At 37.9% G+C, this 20000-nt stretch overlaps 1 protein-coding gene across 1 annotated transcript in view; it reads left to right on the forward strand.

The window, feature by feature from the left end:
* The first annotated feature begins 1151 nt into the window (after positions 1-1151).
* LOC143035064 (venom protease-like) overlaps positions 1152-20000 on the forward strand; it is a 46380-nt gene continuing 27531 nt past the window's right edge. Inside the window, exons 1-4 of the mRNA XM_076201557.1 lie at positions 1152-1270; positions 13437-13548; positions 16237-16416; positions 17967-18026. Coding sequence (XP_076057672.1) covers positions 13452-13548; positions 16237-16416; positions 17967-18026 — 337 coding nt within the window. The 5' untranslated portion in view covers positions 1152-1270; positions 13437-13451. The remainder of the gene's footprint in view (positions 1271-13436; positions 13549-16236; positions 16417-17966; positions 18027-20000) is intronic.

Below are 20000 nucleotides of genomic sequence, written 5' to 3' on the forward strand. Positions count from 1 at the left end.
GCATGTGTATGCATGCATGTGTGTGCATGCATGTGTATGCATGCATGTGTGTGCATGCATGTGTATGCATGCATGTGTGTGCATGCATGTGTATGCATGCATGTGTGTGTATGCATGCATATGTGTGCATGCATGTGTATGCATGCATGTGTGTGTATGCATGCATGTGTGTGTATGCATGCATGTGTGTGTATGCATGCATGTGTGTGTATGCATGCATGTATGTGTATGCATGTATGTATATGCATGTATGTGTATGCATGTATGTGTATGCATGCATGTGTATGCATGCATGCATGTGTGTGCATGCATGTGTGCATGCATGCATGTATGCATGCATGCATGCATGTGTATGCATGTGTATGCATGCATGCATGTGTATGCATGTGTATGCATGCATGCATGTGTATGCATGCATGCATGCATGCGCGTATGCATGTAGTTTGGCATGCATGTAAGTATATATACGAACACATACCTGTCAAGTCTTACGTTTTTTGCCTAAGTCGTACGTAATTTCTATGATTTTCAAATCTTTGGCGTAACGTGAAAATCTTACGCTTTTCCTCTGCATTCGATGTGTTTTTAATTTGTTTTAAACAATTTGAAATAAATTCCTCTTTTCAAGTGTTATATAACATGTCAAGCCTTACGTTTAAGTTTACATTGATTTCATTCTGCATTTTTTAAACAAATATTGAATGACAAAAAGAATATGGTTTTCTTATGGTTCAATTACCGTTTTATACATAAACTTAAGGTCTCTAACGCAGCATCCTACGGCAAGACAGCACAGTAGTTTGACAGGTATGCGAATAATGTATACAGTATATACTATAGCTATATATACGGTTAAAGAAAAAACCTTGCGTGCGTAGACTACCAGTGAAAAAAAAAGTATTGACCTACAGTTGCTTATTAACAATTTCCGCATTTACATTATTCTGCCTTGGTAGACACTAAAGCACAGAAACACAATAAAATGAATCCTACAAGATAACAAATAAACAATTCGGGTGTAAGTATATGTCAATTTTCTTACTGTTCATTAAATAGAAAATTGGACGAACGTTGTGATTTGGAAGTCCTAGGAGGTTGCTCCGAGGGCAAGGTACGCTTAAGCTGGGGTTGTAAGATACCGCCAGCCAGTAGTCGGCAGAACGTCGTGTTGTGAACTTGCGAGAACAGAGGGCTACATTAAGTGGTTCCAATCATTCGTTCAACCAGTGCATCTCTACAGGTTTATTCTTGATTTAACTTTGTGTTCAAGGTATGTGGTCACACATTTATCATTATTTTTATAAATGCTGTATGCACAGTATTCTCCCTAACAATGGCGCACAAAGAAATGCGCATGGAGATCAAAATCCTTATACGGGTGGGGCATAACTTACAAGATAGATCATAGAATAAGTGGGATAAGAGAAGGAACGGTTGAGTAAGAGATAATTACAAGAAACAAAACATATTATGGAAAATGAAGATAGATGACAATGAGCTCGACGGAGACGTATGCGGAAACTGATACGTAGTGAAGCCAAGGACTCTAACTCAGCTCAGATGCACCAAGTGAACAGTGACTCTAACAACTGCGCCATCTCTTGATGGCGCAGTGACTCTAACAGTGACTCTAACAACTGCGCCATCAAGAGATGGTGCAGTTGTTAGTCACTGTTCACTTGGTACCTCTGAGCTGAGTTTGAGTCCTTGGCTTCACTACGTATAGTTTCCGCATATGTCTCCGTCGAGCTCATTGTCAGTCTTGATCGTGATGACATGAAATTAAAGTGAAGAGTTAATGAGGTTGAAAAAGATTAGTATATGCACTGGGGACCATTCAGTGTGTGTGTGTGTGTGTGTGTGTGTGTGTATAAATATATATATATATATATATATATATATATATATATATATTGCTATAGTTGGCCAGCAGATCCTCTTTTAGGCAAATGTCATTAAAATTTGCAGCAGTTTCTGCGTTCACGAGTTTTTTGCTGACATTCTCGACTTTTCTTATGCTGGCGCGCTTTGTCGTGCTAAGTTCTCTAATTAACTGGCCAAATAGCATTGGTGGTATAGGTAAATGCATGGGAATTATCTTCTCAATTTTTATGCAGAGCTTTCGCCTAACTGTTAGGCATCTTCAGTGCTAATGAGTACAGTGTGTGGGAAGTGATTATAAATACACAATACACAGATCACAAAACACTTCAGTGCTGATCCGGTTGGCCAATCAGGAAGCAGGACGCGTAGCGCCGCCCTCGGGCCTAGCGGCTGTGAGCCGAAAGCGGAGTTCGATGTCTTTTGGTGTGGGGATAGTGAATGGGTCCGGAGTCTGTCTGTTCATGGTAGGGTTTTTCTCTTTTGTGTATAAGGCTTCTAGGATATGAAGGCGTATTTGGTTTGTTTGTCTGTAAAATAGTGATGCCCTCCAAATTCTTTCTTGTCAGTGGGGTCTGATGTACGTCTTCGTGGTGTCGCTTGATAGCGCCATTGGAGAGGTGAAGGGTGATGCGCCTCGTGAGCTTCGTCGTAGTCATCCCTATGTATGTTTCATTGAGGGCTTCACAGTTCCCTTTTCTGCAGGAGTATTCATACACGAGATGGCTACTTTGAAGTTCAGGTGTCCTCTGGCAGAGGTTGTTTGTTCTTAATAAGGAGTTGGGATGTCTTCATGTTTTTATAGAAAATGACCAGATCCATTTTGTCATTGTCGTTGGTGGGTTTCACGTCTTTGTAGATGATTTTGCTAAGGGCTTCCTCGTCGGCTCTATAATGGGTGGACATGGTGTTTTTGTAGAAATTTTTTATCCTGGCTTCTCCTACTGGCTTTTCTGCTGGGGTTGTATACCATTTGTCAAGGTGTCTGTTGATGGCGATTTGCACCTCTCTATTAGAGAAGCCATTGTTTACCAGGACCTGCGTCGCTCTGTCGAGCTCTGCGTGGGTTCGGGCCCAGTCGCTACAGTGCGTCAGGGCCCTTCTGACGTAGGCGTCGATTGTGGACCTCCGGTAGCGTTGAGGGCATTCACTGTTACCGTTGAGGCAGAGTCCTGGGTTGGTGGGCTTGGTATATACTCCGGTCCTAAAACCTTGAGAACTGGCTTCAACCTTTACATCTAGGAAAGGGAGCTGCTTACTGATGCTGTTCTCTGAAGTGAAGTTTAGGCCGGACACACGCTGTAGGTTGCTCCTCAGGTCTTTAATCTCCCTACGATCGCTCACGAGGACGAAAATATCATCTACGTAACGAACATATATGGGAGGCTTACTGGTAGTACTGAAGACCTCTCCCTCCACCATCCCCATGAAAAAATTGGCGAAGAGGACTCCAAGGGGCGAGCCCATAGCCACACCATCAACTTGTCTGTAGAGTTGTTTATTGGGACCATAGAAAGGGGCTTCCTTGGTACAAATCTCCAGCAGTTGGCGTTGGAGATTTTTGGGGATCTTCAGTTTTGCAGGGCCATCCTCAGGGTAGACTACCTGTAGGATGTAATCTATGGTCCTATCCACGGGCACGTGGGTGAAGAGAGACTCCGCGTCGAGGGATGCGATATCCCCTTTGGTATCGACGCCTTTGAGGATGGACAAGAAGTCAGCGGCAGACTCAATGCTGTAGTCCTTAGGAATGAAGGGTGTTAGGAGGGCGTTGAATCTTTTGGCTAAATGGTAGGAAGGAGTCGGGATCTGAGAGATGATGGGTCGTAATGGGTTGTTCTTCTTATAAGTTTTTACGTTGCCATAGCAGTAGCCTGGGGCGAAATCCCCAGAAAGTTTCTGCGGCATAACCCCATCCATTTCGGCGCTCACGGCGTCAATGATTTATTGATTTTTGTCTTGAGGGCTTCGACGGGGTTCCTCGAAATCCTCTGGAATTTAGACTCGTCCGCGAGCAGGGTCTCGAGCTTACCAGTGTATTCATCGGTGGGGATGAGGACAAAGCTGGCGGCCTTGTCTGCTCTCCTGATGGTGATAGAGACGTCTTCTCGCAGTTGTTTGGCTGCTTCCTTATGGCGACGCTTCAGGATTTTGCTATTGTGGTTCCCCCTCTGAACGCGAGCCTCACGAAGAAGATCCTCCTTAATGCTGTCGTCTAGGAGTACCTTGCCGTCGATCGCCAGTTTATGCTATTTGGTCAGGTAATTAGACAATTTAGCACGACACAGCGCGCCAGCATAAGAAAAGTCAAGAATGTCAGCAAAAAAACTCGTGAACGCAGAAGCTGCTGCAAATTTTGATATATATATATATAATATATATATATATATTATATATATGTGTGTGTGTGTGTGCGCGTGTGTATTGAAAAAGATTAGGAGCTGCACTGGGGACCATTCAGTGTGTGTGTGTATATATATAATATATATATATATGTGTGTGTGTGTGTGTGTGTGTGTGTGTGTGTGTGTGTGTGTGTTTACCTAGTTGTATTTACCTAGTTGTATTTTACGCGAAGGGGAGCTATGCTCGTGGAGTCCCGTCTTCATATCTCGTTTTATCTATCTTCTTTGCTCTAATGTCTGTAGCTCAAGTTTTGCCAGTCTCTTCTCATATGATAGTTCTGAGTGTTGGTGCCCATTTTCTTAATTGCTCTTTGTATTCTTTAAAGTTTTGTTATACACACACACACACACACACACACACACACACACACACACACACACACACACACACACACACATTATATATATATATATATATATATATATATATATATATATATATATATATATATATATATATATATATTACATATTGTACTTGGTGACCACGTCGTCGCTGCATACTCCAATCTTGGTTTTATCGAAGTGACTAGTATTTTCTTCACCATTTCTTCGTCCAGGTATGTAAGTGCTACATTGATTGTTCTTATTAAATTATAAGTCTCTCTAAAATTTTTGTTTGTTTCTCAGGATACATATTATTCATAATAATGACTCCCAGGTCCTTCTCATTTTCTACTTTTTTAATTTCTTCCTCTCCCACTTTATATGATCCCACTTTTTTTTTTTTTTTTGCTTCTTCCAAATTCCATTATACTACACTTCTTGATATTGAATTCCATCTCCCACTTCCTACTCCATTCCCATACTTTATTGAGATCACCCTGCAGCGAGTCACAATCTTCTGCAGTGTTCACTTTTTCAGCAGTTTTGCATCGTCCGCAAAGAAGCTCATGTAACTTCCAATTCCTTTATCCATATCATTAGTATATATAACAAACGGTATTAGGGCCAGAACTGTTCCTTGTGGAACTCCACTAATCACTTCATCCCAATTAGTGTTTGTCTCTTATGACCACTTTCATTTTTCTTTTATGCAAGAAGTCTTCCATCCATTTCAGTAGTTTGCCCTGTATTCCTCCTGCAGCTTCTAATTTCTTAAGAAATTTCTTATGTTGCACCTTATCAAAAGCGTTTTTCATGTCTAGAAATGCACAATCAACCCATTCATCTCTTTCTTGTATTATATCTATTAGTCTTCAATAGAAACACATCAGATTTGTGACAAATGATCTTCCTTGTCTAAATCCAAATTGCCTTGGATTTAGTACATTGTTTTTTCCAAATACCTTACTCATCTACTTTTGATAATTCTTTCATAAATTTTAGCTACCGTACTTGTTAGAGAGACCGATCTATAGTTAGTAGGGTCTTCCTCGTTTCCCGCTTTATATATTGGTACTATATTTGCTTTTTTCTAATCTTCTGGAACTTTTCCTTTTTTCAGTGAACTGCTTATTAGACTATGTATTTTGTCTATTCGTTCCTGCATTCTCTCAAAATCCAGTTTGCCATTTCATCTGATTAATCAAGGGATTCATTATTTCTTTCCTTGTTACTTCTATCTCTTTCAGAGGGGGGCTTTCTCCTCCCATTCGACATCTCTAAGTTGTATGTTCTCCCTTGTAAACACTGATTTAAAATGCTTGTTCATAATTTCTGCCATTTTTACTTCCTCTGTGTATTCAACTCTTCATTGTCGTAGTTTCACTAATTCTTGTTTGTTTTTTAGTTTGTTGTTTACAAATCTATAAAATAGTTTTGGTTGATCTTTACATTTTTCTATGACATCCTTTTCGTATTTTCTCTTTTCTTCTCTGCGCACTTGTACATATTGATTTCTATAACTAATATATATTTTCCATTTTTCAGGTCTTTTGTCTTTCTTCCATTTCATCCAAGCTTTATCCCTTTTGTCTTTTAACTCGCTACATCTCTTGTTGTACCAACATTTTACATATCCTTTTTCTTGTTTTTGTCTTGGAACATACTTTTCCATTCCTTCGTTACAAAATTTTGTCAAAATATTCCATTTCTCTTCTACTGTTGTTTCCTCCTTGTGTATCCTTTCCCAATTTGCTTTTTGAAAGAATTCTCTTATTTCATAAAAAAATTATTTTTCCATACATCAATCTTCTTTTTCTATATTCATTTTTCTCCATGCATTTTTCTTCATTTAGTTCCAGTTCAACTAATATGTGGTCACTTTTATTTAGTGGTGTCTTATATTCAATCTTGTCCACTATTTCAGGTTCTGATGTAATTAATAGGTCCAGTCTCGATGGTTCTTTCTCATCTCTATACCTAGTATTCTCTTGTATTCATTGTGTCATTGTATGTTCTATAATCATATCAAGTAGTACATTTCCCCATAGGTCGTCTCCACCCTTCACTGCCATGTCATCGCAGCAGATTTCTTTACAATTAAAGTCACCCATTATAACTATTCTTCCTCCATCTTCCATTATCTTATTTAGTGTTATCCTTGTGTCTTCTAACATATTCTTGTGTTCTCTCTCATCCCACGAGGCCGTTTTAGGAGGCACATAATTTACCACAAACTTCCTGCTTTTCTTATCCCTGTCCTCTATTTCCATCATAATCATCTCTACACTATTCTTTCCATACGTAACATTCCTCACATTTATATCCTTTTTAGTCAGGATCATAACTCCACCACCTTGATTTACCTCTCTGTTTGTAATCTAATAATTATATACGCCATGTCCTACACTGTTGGGTGGTAATGGACCTTTCAATTTTGTCTTTACAATTCCCATTATGTCCGGTTCTTTTTCCTTCAGGTAATCATTCAGTTCATTCATACCTGCTATTAAGCCATCTATATTTGTGAAAGACACTTTTAATTTTCTGTTACCTCCATCGTGCTATCTGTTTCCCTTCCGTTTTTCTCTGTTATGAACCATTTCCTCACTTTCATATCCACCACTCTCCAATAGAATTTCTCTTTGTCTGACTGTTCTGTTCTCGTTTTTTTTTCCTTAGCTTCTATTCTTTTTGTTTTGTCTTCCTCTCTTTCCTCTTTATTCATCTTTCTTTTTATCCATACATGTTTATACTGATCAGTTTTTGCTAGTTTCCTTGTTTTGATAAGACATTCTCTGTTGTCGTTTGTGACCTGAATTTAACCTTAATTGGTCTGGTCTTGTCTATATTGTATTTTCGCAATCTATATAATTCTTCAATTTCTTTTCCTATTTCTTGTTCATCTTTTCGAACTATCTTTAATACCTTGTTAACTTTTTCTTTACTCTTGTAGTCCTATTTGCATTATGCTTCTCTTCCATTCCTAGTATAATTATTCATTTCTTTTTATGTGCTAAGTCTCTTACTATATTTTCTTTCTCTCTCATCACTTTAATAATTGTATACTTAGTTTGTTCTTTCATCTGTTGTTTCACTATATCTCTAGATTCAATTTTGTTATTATCTTGGTCTTTTTTCCAACCACTTCCCTCTTTTGCTATGGACTCTTTATTCTCTCTATTATTCCTCTTTGATTCCTCTTTCTCATCCTTTACTTCTCTTAACTGTCTTTTTAAATCTTCTATTTCTTTAGTTAGGTTTTGATTCTCCTTCTTTAGTTCTTCCAGTTGATCAACTCTTTTTTGTAACTAGTGTTAGTTGGTTAAAACTAACCTCCCATGCTTTGTTGTTGTATTTTTTCTCCTCTATACTTACTAGTCGGGGGAGGTTGACATCTCCCCCCTCATTAAATCCATAGAAGTAATTATTTCTTTCCATTGAGCTGCTATTATCTATATTTCTATTTTTAATTCCTCTGCTCACCTGTTCGACCTCGTCTGTGTCATCTGCACACCTTTTGTTGACACCCCTTCTGACGTCCAAGGCCCGTTCCTCCCCTTCATGATTTTCTTCCATTTTCCTCAATAATACCTCCCCTTCTCCTTTTTCTTCACCTGCCCACTACACCACGAGCTTTCCCCTTCCCTACTAATACAACACAGGTACTCTATCATCGCTGAAATCCATGAAATTTGCGTTTTTCCGGAGTTACAATCTTCGCCGTCAATCCGACTCTGTGTGTGTGTGTGTGTGCGCGTGTGTGTGTGTGTGTGTGTGTGTGTCTGTCTGTCTGTCTGTGTATTTACCTAGTTGCATTTACCTAGTTGTATTTTACGGGAAGGGGAGCTATGCTCGTGGTGTCCCGTCTTTATGTCTCATTTTATCTAAACTATTTTTAAATTCATGTATTGTTTTTGCACACACCACTTTCTCATCTAACTTGTTCCAAATGTCTATTACTCTGTGAGGAAAGCTGTTCTTTTTCATATCTCTTCTATAGCTGTCTTTCTTGATTTTCTTTCCGTGTCCCCTTGTATTTCTATCATCCCATTTTATTAGATCCTCTCTATCAATAGTTTCTATGCCTTTCATGATTCTGTAGATAGTTATCAAATCTCCTCTCTTCTTTGCTCTAGTGTCTGTAGCTCAAGTTTTGCCAGTCTCTCTTCATATGATAGTTTTGAGAGTGTTGGTGCCAATTTTGTAATTGCTTTTTGTATTCTTTCAAGTTTTGTTATATATTTTTTTGTACTTGGTGACCACATCGTTGCTACATATTCCAATCTTGGTCTTATCAAAGTTATTAGTATTTTCTTCACCATTTCTTTATCCAGGTATGTAAATGCCACTTTGATTGTTCTTATTAGATTATAAGTTTCTCCGAAAATCTTATATGTTTCTCAGGTGACATATTATTCATAACAATGACTCCCAGGTCCTTCTCATTTTCTACTTTTTTTATTCCTTCTTCTCCCAATTTATATGATCCTGTTATTCTGTTTTTGCTTTTTCCAAATTCCATTATACTACACTTTTTAGTATTGAACTCCATCTCCCACTTCCTACTCCATTCCCATACTTTATTTAGATCACTCTGTAGTGACTCACAATGTTCTTCCGTGTTTATTTATTTTTTTATAGTTTTGCATCATCTGCAAATAAGATCATATAACTTTCAATTTCTTCATCCATATCATTAATATATATAGCAAACATTATTGGGGCCAGAACTGTTCCTTGTGGAACACCGCTTATTACTTCATCCCAATTTGAGTGTTTGTCTCTTATCACTACTCTCATTTTTCTTTCTTGCAAAAAGTCTTCTATCTATCTAAGCAGTTTGTCCTGTATTCCTCCTTCAGTTTCTAATTTCTTAAGCAACTTCTTATGTGGTACTTTGCCAAAAGCTTTTTTTTAAGTCTAGAAATGCACAATCAGCCCATCCATCTCTTTCTTGTATTATACCTATTAGCCTTGAATAGAAATGTATTAAATTGATGACGCATGATCGTCCTTGTCTGAATCCAAATTGCCTTGGATTTAGCACGTTGTTTTTTCCAAATACTTTACCCATCTACTTTTGACAATTCTTTCACAAATTTTTGCTATTGTACTTGTTAGAGAGAGAGGTCTATAGTTGGTAGGGTCTTCTTTATTTCCCCCCTTATATATAGGTACTATATTTGCTTTTTTTCTAGTCTTCTGGAACTTTTCCTTCTTTCAAGGACCTGTTTATTATGCTATGTATTTTGTCTGCCAGTTCATTTCTGCATTCTTTCAAAATCCAGTTTGCTATTTCATCTGGTCCATGCGATTTTCTAACATCAAGATTACTCAAGTGTTTCATTATTTCATTCTTTGTTACTTCTATTTCTTTCATAGGGTGGACTTTCTCTTTCCATTCAATCTCTCCAGGTTGTATGTTCTCCCTTGTAAACACTGATTTAAAACGCTTGTTCATAGTTTCTGCTATTTCTATTTCCTCTGTGTATTCAACTCCTTGTCTTAATTTCTCCAAATCTTGTTAGTTTTTTAGTTTGTTGTTTACAAATCTGTAGAATAGTTTTGGTTGATCTTTACATTTTTCAATAACATCTTTTTCATATTTTTTCCTCTCTGCACACATGTACATATTCATTTCTATAACAAGTATATATTTTCCATTTTTCAGGTCTTTTCTATTTCTTCCATTTGGTCCAGGCTTTATCTCTTTTGTCTTTTAACTCCCTACAGCTTTTGTTGTACCAGCACTTTGCATATTCTTTTTCTTGTTTTTGTCTTGGAACATATTTTTCCACTCTTTTTTTTATATAAATTTTTGTCAAAATATTCCATTTCTCTTCCACTGATGTTTCTTCTTTGTATATTCTTTCCCAGTTTTCTTTTTGAAAGAATTCTCTTATTTTATATAAAAAAAAAAAAAAATCATACATCATTCTTCCTTTTCTATATTGTTCATTACTTTTCATGTATTTTTCCTCATTTGGTTCCAGTTCAATCAATATGTGGTCACTTATACTTATTTGTGTCTTATATTCAATCTTTTCCACTATTTTAGGCTCAGATGTGATTATTAGGTCCAGTCTCGATGGTTCTTCTTTATTTCTATACCTAGTGTTCTCTTGAATCCATTGTATCATTGTATGGTCAATAATCATCTCGAGTAGAACATTTCCCCATGAGCCGTCTCCACCCTTTACTTTCATGTCTTCCCAGCAGATTTCTTTACAATTAAAGTCACTCATCATAACTATTCTACCTCCATCTTCCATTATCTTATTCAATGTTATCCCTTGTGTCTTATAACATACTTTTATGTTCACTCTCTTCCCACGAGGCTGCTTTTGGAGACACATAATTTATCACAAACTTTCTGCTCTTCTTATCTCTGTCTTCCACTTCGATCATAATCATCTCTACTGTATTCTTTCCATATGTGACACTCCTCACGTTTATATCTTTCTTAGTCAGGAACATAACTCCATCCCCTTGTTTTATCTCTCTGTTTCTAATCCAATAATTATATGCATCATGTCCTACACTGTTGGGTGGTAGTGGACCTTTTAATTTTGTCTCTACAGTTCCCATTATGTCCGGTTCTTTTTCCTTCAGATAACCATTCAGTTCATTCAATCCTGTTATTAATCCATCTATATTTGTGTAAGACACTCTTAATTTTCTTCTACTTCCATTGTATTTTCTGTTTTTTTGTTTCTTTCTGTTATGACCCATCTCCTCACTTTCATATTCACTACTCTCCAATAGAATTCCTCTTTTTCTGTCTCTGTTCTGTTCTATTTTTTCCTTAGCTTCTTGTCTTTTCATTTTTTCCTCCTCTTTCCTCTCTATTCATACCTCTTTTTATCAATACCTTTTTATATTGTTCACTGTTTGCTAGTTTCCCTGTTTTTGCTAAGATATTCTCTGCTGTCGTTTGTGACCTGAATTTAATCTTAATTGGTCTGGTCTTATCTGTACTATATTTTACGAGTCTATGCATCTCTTCAATTTGTTTCATGATTTCAGGTTCATCTTCCTGAGCTAATTCTAGTAAACTGCTTACTTTTTCTTTTTCCTCTCTGATTCTTGTGGTTCTATTAAGATTATATCTCTTTCATTCCTAATATAATTATACATTTCTTTTTATCTGCTACGTCTCTTACTATATTCTCCTTCTGTCTCATCACTTTAATAACTGAGTCTTCAGTTTGTTCTTTCATTTGCTGTTTTATTATGTCAGTAAATGCAACTTTACTGTTTTCTTGGATTTTTTTCCAACCCTGTGTTTCTTTTGCTATGGACTCTTTATTCTCTTTGTTCTTCTTCTTTAATTCCTCATTCTCATCTTTTACATCTTTTAACTGTCTTTTTAATTCTTCTATTTCTTTAGTTAGGGTTTTGTTCACCTTCTCTAATTCTTCCAATGTGTCAACTCTCTGCGCAATCTCTGCCATTTTACCGAACCTACTCTCCCAATGTTCGGTCATTTTCTCAAGTTTTTCCTCTAGTCTTGCTAATCGGGGGAGGTTGGTATTCCTCCCCCCTCATTAAATCCCTGGAAATTATTATCCTCACCTTCCATTGTGCTGCTCTTATCTATACTTCTAATCTTTATATTTTTTGTTAATTCCCTTCTCCAAAATCATCGGTCCTTCGCTTGTTTACAAGACGCTTGGCCTCCTGGACCAAGTCCTCCCCTTCCTCATTTCCTTCCATTTCCCTCAGTAATCCCTCCCCTTCTCCTTTTTCCTCACCTTCCCACTACACCACGAGCTTTTCCCTTCCCTGTAAATACAATAAGATACTTTCTTGACGTTGAGATCCACGAAAATTTCACTTTTTCTTCGGAACTCCAATCTTCGCCGTCCATCCGACGAATGTGTGTGTGTGTGTGTGTGTGTGCGTGTGTGTGTGTACGCGCGCGTGTGTATGTGTGTGTGTGTGTGTGTATTTAGAATCACAGCATGACCCATTCATTAGGCCATAAACGAGTTTTGAGCTCTCATCTGGGAGGGTAGTTACTGCTGATCTCGAGACCAACACGTGATCCTAGACCATAGTGGCAAATGACACACACACATAACAGTGGTCGGCCATTGCAAGGATTTGCATAATAGCTACTACTAGTACACCTGAGCACCCGCCCGGCAAGGGGGTTGGGTGGGTTGGGCGCAGTCTCTGTGAATTCCATCCACCTGACAACAGTACTTCTAGAACATTCATGCCACCTCCTTCCCCAGTGCGCTAGTGGCGTAATATGAAACGTGCTAGTCTCGACATTCTCCACTCGGAGATTTACCTTCACGCGTGGAATACAAAAACAGCAGTCACAAGCCTATTGCACCCAAGGTCAGTGTAGTGGAGGGAGAGACCGTACACACACAAAGGGGAGGCTTGACTATTCCCATGCTCCTATCTTTGAGTTCTTCAGGAGTAAGGTGCCGCTGAATTCACACCACTCCCCTCATCCCCATTTGTGAAATGTGGCAACGTTCCTCGGGTTCTACAGTGTTATTTATTTATTCATTTATCTACTTATGATCAGACACTCATCTCCAGTCGAAAATGAATGCTGGTCACCTTCAACTTCTGCTTTACCCTCCTTGAATAACTTTTACTTCGACTTCGGCGCGATATTTCCCCAAGGTTAGAAGCAATACAATTCTTCCAGACGGTCGGAGACACCGGGCAATGGTTACACGGTGGGGACATATTTGAACTGGAAACAAATTTATATGCACCCATTTCTGTAGCTCTTCATTAGTTTCACATAGTTTACTAGCATTATTTGTATCAACATTAATCATTGTATTTCTTTTACAGGATCAGTTACAAGAAATGTTGAGTCAAATACGCAAACTTGTGCAGCTGTCCTGCCGAGGCTTGTGCATCAACCTACTCTGTCTTTTCGTCCTTCATGGCTGCAATGCGGAAGGTATTGATAATTCCGGTTTATTATGAATGCTTAGACAAAACTTCTGAAGGATGGGAAAGGAGGAGAAGGAGGAGGAGGAGGGATGGGGTTGTATTACAGAGGATGCATCCAAGTCAAGAAAATGAATAAACATACAAACAAATAAGTAAGTATAAAAAAAAAAAAAAATCCCAAGCCCAATACAGTCAATCTTGCAAGACACGAGCTAAGTATTAGGACTCCACACGACAACGTGCTGCCATATACTTCAGAATTTATATTTGTGAACAGAAAATAAGTCACACTCACTCAAATATACCGATTTGCTAAATCCTCACTTACTGAAGAAATATCACGAAATAAATTAAATGCTAACAAAATATTTCTATGACAGCTTAGTATACAAAGAAGAATAAGTATAACGTTTACAAAAGAGAATATAAAATTTTCACGAGTTCATCTCAGTACGAAATTTTTACCATAAAAATCATGAGCGCCTTGTGAGAAAAATATCTAATAATAATCAGTAAACATTTAATAAACAAGAACAAATGAAAGATAAGCTTATTGTATATTTAAAGAATGGTAGTATCGATTTTCTCAGAATTGGATAATATATTTGCCAGTCGTTTGGTAAGGCACCTGGGAGGCCACAAATGTGGCTCGTGGTGTTACAGGACTTTGTAATTACGAAACTATGGTTCGGTGATACAACTAGTAACATTTGACGATTTATACTTTATACAGACGCCTTTTCCTTCGGTGAGTTTTAGGCCGTTATATCATATGCCTACCTATCTATATACCATGGGCCTCTTTCTCCTTATAAGGAGGGGTAACTAATGTACGGACCCATCCCCACCCATTCCACTCCCATCCACCACTCACTGTTTCCCTTTCATCATAGTTCCTCGTGGATGAAAGGTCTTCCTTGTCTTCAGCCCAGTGCCCGGGTCAGAGGCAATGCAACAAGATACAGTACTTCCACAATAGGGCCATTTCACTTGCACGGCGACCCTCAAGCGGAAAGTAGAGAAGACGGAAAGAAATCCCTTTGGGTTGCGTCAAAGTAGCATCTATACTCAACCATTCTCCACTCACACCTATCCTCTGCCCTCTCCCTTCCCTACTCAACAAACATTTCCCTCTGGTAACGCATATTTGTTGCTTGGATATTTTAATTTCTTTTGAACACGTTAGGAATGAAGTAAAACAAAATGATATTAGTTGAAATTTACAAACATATTCAAGAAAACGGAAAGGAGTTTTATATTAAAATACACGGGTTCCTAACAATCCTGTTTGTAATATATATATATATATATATATATATATATATATATATGTATATACAGTATATGTATATATATGTATATATGTATGTATATATGTATGTATATATATATGTATATATGTATATATGTATATATGTATATATATGTATGTATATATGTATATATGTATATATGTATATATATATATATATATATATATATATATATATATGCATATGCATGTGTGTATGTTCAATAGGTAATGAGAAAATTGCAAGAGAGACATTTATTATTTTCATAAGCTCACACACTTCTGCAAAAGTCTCTCCCAATCTCGAAAGATCTTCTCAAAATCCTTCTTCAGTAGTCCCTTCAGATAATTTTCCGATGCCTCTTTCATCTCCTGTGTTGACTGGAATCTGACTCCCCTGAGACTGTTATTCGTGCGTGGGAGCAGGGAGAAGTCACAAGTGGCCAGGTCAGGACTGTAGGGTGGGTGTTGTAACACTTCCATTCCCTTGTTGGCCATCCACGTGGTCACTAGCGTTGACCTGTGGCATGGAGCATTGTCCTGGTGAAACCACCACTCACCATTGCACCAATGCTGCGGCCTCTTCTTCCTCATCTTTTCCCTGAAACTTTGCAGAACTTTAATGCAATACTCCTTATTCATGATTTGATCCTCAGAAACCCATTCAACATGAATGATCCCCTTGGAGTCAAAGAAAGGAATGAGCATAGCCTTCTCTTGCGACCTGCTCATCTTTGCATTCTTGGGCCTGGGGGATGACGTGTGCTTCCACTGGGCACTCTGAAGTTTGCTCTCAGGGTCGTAGGTGAACACCCAACTCTCGTCGCAAGCCGCTACCTTATTCAGGAAAGGTGAATCGGGCGCTATCAAATTGAGGATGCCAGTGCAACATTCCATACGAAACTGCCTCTGGTCGTCGGAGAGAATCTTTGGCACGAACTTGGCACAGACTTTGTGGAGCCTCAGTTCTTCGGTCAGAACTGTATCTACTGTGCCAATACTAATGTCAGCAGCTTCAGATATCATCCTCACAGTTATTCGACGGTCTTGTATCACAAACATTCACACTTCCTCAATGTTTTCCTCCTTACGTAGACTGTTCGATGCTCCAAATCTGGGTTCATCCTCAACCTGTTAATTTCCTTCAGAAAATCTTTTAAAACTATATGAACTTCCTTTACTCGTCAGTTTATCCACATAGGCCTCTTCTAACATTGCATAAGCTTCTTGTTTGCTTTTCTTAAGTTTTACATAAAAATTGATGGCGTAACGTTGTTCCATGTTTCCTTGCATGTCCGAATGTATATACATATATGTAGACATATGTTACACATGTATTTAGACACCTCATACTTGGGTACTGCACATGATAATGCGTATAAATTACCTTTGCAATTCTGACAGCCTATGGGATTCTTTTCCCCGGGGAGACGAGGAACACTCCATGCACGACGCCCCTGGGAGAGTCCGGGAGTTGCCGTTCGATCTACGAATGCCAACCGGTTCTCGCCAGTGTGAAGCAGAGTCGCCCTAAGATCTGTGGATTCGCCGAAGGTGACTTGCCCATCGTATGTTGTCCTCATGGTAAGGAAGTGTTTGTTCTGTATCTCCATTCTCTCTTGTATGACGTATGCATGCATGTATGCAAAGTAGACCACTTTGGAAAAAGAAACTAACGAAGCAGAGCGCTTTCGTATATTACATCTTCAGTGCAAAAAGTACATAGTTGAATAAAAATGCATAGTTTATGTATACATATATATATATATATATATATATATATATATATATATATATATATATATATATATATATATGTATACATGAAGAAGGGACGAAAACAGTTTACATAAGAGTAGAGGACATTTACCCCCTGGAAAGCGGTAGGTCAGGTTGCAAGGGTCAATGCGTCCACTAATGAGGGAGGGGCAACATTAGGTCACACTCGCAGGGTTATATTAAACCTGTTATTCTTTTGCTTATTTCTTGGCAGATAAAATTGTCAAGTTTACATAACCGTTAGTATTAGTTTTTTGATCACTGGTAGTATGGATCAAACTACACTCTATTAACTTTCTTACTATTATGTTATTGATGTAATAGATGGCATGGGCATTACCCCAATGAACAGGATGATTATCTAATTCAACATGTTTGAAGATTCCACTAGAGTTATTGCCATCTCTCTCTCTCTGTGTGTGTGTGTGTGTGTGTGTGTGTGTGTGTGTGTGTGTGTGTGTGTGTGTGTGCGTGCGTGCGTGCGTGCGTGTTAACTTAGATCATTTATCTACACTTGACCCTCGTTTTTCCGGACTGATACAGGAATCCGTCCGGATAATGAAAAAGTCCGGATAACACATATGTATATACATAATGCAAATAAAATTAAATAAGCGGTATAATAAAGAAAAAAGTTCGATGCTGGCTGCATCCGCATCGCCAGCTTCACCCCACACAGTCGCATTAAAAAGTCAGTCTCGATTGCAGAATCGCCACAGCCACCCATCGTTCCCCCTGAAATTTTCTATTTCCATTTTCTGTGTCAGCTTCCTAGCTCCTGCAAGGCTTTCTATGCCACGGGCATTCATCCCCACCGATTGCTGCTGCACATACCATTTCATAACTGGAGCATCTAAAGCAGCACCTTTTCCAGTCCTAAAAAAAAATTCTTAGTGCACCTTTACTACTTTTGCTTGCCGATGCATCCACACAGTACTTGGCAAAATATCCTACCAGCTCATCTTTCGACATTCTAATGTCCGACATAGTTTGCTTGGCCACACCAAGGTTTATATAGACCTTAGGCCACACCATACTCCTCACAAACACTCGTATCACTAGCTCCTTTCTCTAATTTTCATATTTATTCCAGTTTTTGAGCCACTGTTGGGGCCATTTACTTACGCTTGATAGAATTGGGAGGCATAATTAAGAGATCTAAGGTATCTATTCGTACTGAAAAAAGCACAAAAATACACTGTCCGGATAAACCGAAATCCGGATTAAGGAGGACCGGATAAACGAGGGTCAAGTGTACGAGTAAATAAACACGCATTTAATGATATTAATGTGTCTATGGAAATATACATTTCGCTAAACAATACTGACATGCATGTTAATCTATGTTATCGCAGCCGACAACGGAGGTCTCACTGAAACATTAGTTGATATATCTGCCCCCGAGGTCAACTTTCGTGAGTATATATAAATGTATACACCTATTCTATTTTATTTAATCTACTCATTTTTTCTGAAAAAAAAAAAAAAATCTCCTACTGTTCGTAGTCTTGGTAAGAAAGATTTAAACGAGTGACACTATCTATCCATAAGTCACACTGTACGACAGTTTCGGCGCCATTGTTGCCAGATCCTGTACCAATACTGCGCTTCATACCAGCAAGGGTCAAACTTTTTTACTTTATCAGATGGCTTAACGTTGCTCCATGTTTTCTTGCATCTTGTGAAGTGCTGACAGACCGGCAAACCAGATCAAACTGGTTCAACAACATTGCAGTCATACTAGTCGCTTATACTCAGATGACGGGCGAACAAGTGTATTTTCGCTAAGTAGAAAAAAAAAATAATGAATAAATGAACAAATAGATAAATGAATGAATAAATACAGTTTTGGGTTGCCCGTCTGTGGTGAGGGAAAGGCTGTTCAGTTTCGTTTCTTTAATTTCTGATCCTAGTCTGATACAACAACTGCTGGTAAGCCCAGAGAGAAACTCCGGAGGTTGCCAGACTTCCCTAGCTAAAAGTTACAGAAAGCAAAAGGGGGCGTTCCCCACGAAGGGTTGCCCAGTAAGAAACATGGTAGAAAGGTGGCACTCTTGAGGGTTGCCAAAAAGGGATATCGATGTGAAGACCGTTGTCTACCGGCGCAAATCTCCGGCGATGACCTTTGACCGTGTTCGCCTCGCGTTGGTTCGAGTCTGTCCTGTGGCCCCTCTGATATATGGGGTGCCTGACTGCGCTCGCCGTCCCGTGTCTGGCTGAAAAGGCCTCTTGTTGTCTCTTCATTTGAAAGAAATCAACAGACATCTCTCGTAGATGGGGGACTTCTCTTGGCGTCTCTCAGAGTATATCACAGAACATATATATATATATATATATATATATATATATATGTATTTATATATATATATATATGTATATATATATATATATGTATATATATATATATATATGTATATATATATATATATATATATATGTATATATATGTATATATATGTATATATATATATATATATATATATGTATATATATATATATATATATATATATATATATATATATATATATTGCAGTAATTCACAAGGCACACGTGAAAATAATATGCAGAAAAAAACACTGGGAAATAAGAAGCTTAGTCCGAGCGTTTTCGTCTATTTAAGACATTATCAAGGAATACACAGTTACAGAGACAAAGGTGGATATATATACATAAAGTAAAAGACAAGCTAGGAACATGGGAAGTACACACAAGATGCTTCACAATCAGGTAAAGCCGATGTTTACATATACGGACGTTTGGTCCATGACGTTACGTCACCCCCGCTTAGTAGCACTTGGAGAAGTTCTTACAATTTTATCAATAACAAAATCATCAAGTTTAAATAATCCTAAACTTAAATTGATATTATGGTCAAAGGTTTGTTTAATATGACTGGATTCGATGATGTTTCTTTCTAATAAGGATCTACAAGAAATTATTACATTCGAATTATCCCAGTCAATAGGATGATTGTGGTCTCTTACATGGACAAAAAGGCCACTGGAACTTTGCCCACTCCTTACACTATATTTGTGCTGATTTATCCTAGTTTTTAAGTCTTTACCAGTTTGGCCGATATAAAATTTGTTACATTTAAGGCATGGAATAGAGTAAACACAACCCTCGTTTGCTTCAGGTGAATTTTAATGAGCTTACTTTTTATAGTATTATTTTTGAAAACCAAGTTGATTTTGAATTGTTTGAGAATATTAGGCAGACCAATTAATTTCTCACTGTAAGGAAGAACCAAAAGGTTCTTTTTGTCAAATACTTTTCTTGCGTGTGAGGTGTTATGGAAAGTTTTGTAAGCCATTTTATGAGAAGTGTTTACTAAGTGCTTTGGATGTTTTAATTCAGAAGCTATGCTATATATCTTCCTCAGCTCATC

This window comes from Oratosquilla oratoria, chromosome 18 (genome assembly GCF_046742065.1).
Source record: "Oratosquilla oratoria isolate Oo_2021 chromosome 18, ASM4674206v1, whole genome shotgun sequence".
NCBI classification, from domain to species: Eukaryota; Metazoa; Arthropoda; class Malacostraca; order Stomatopoda; family Squillidae; genus Oratosquilla; species Oratosquilla oratoria.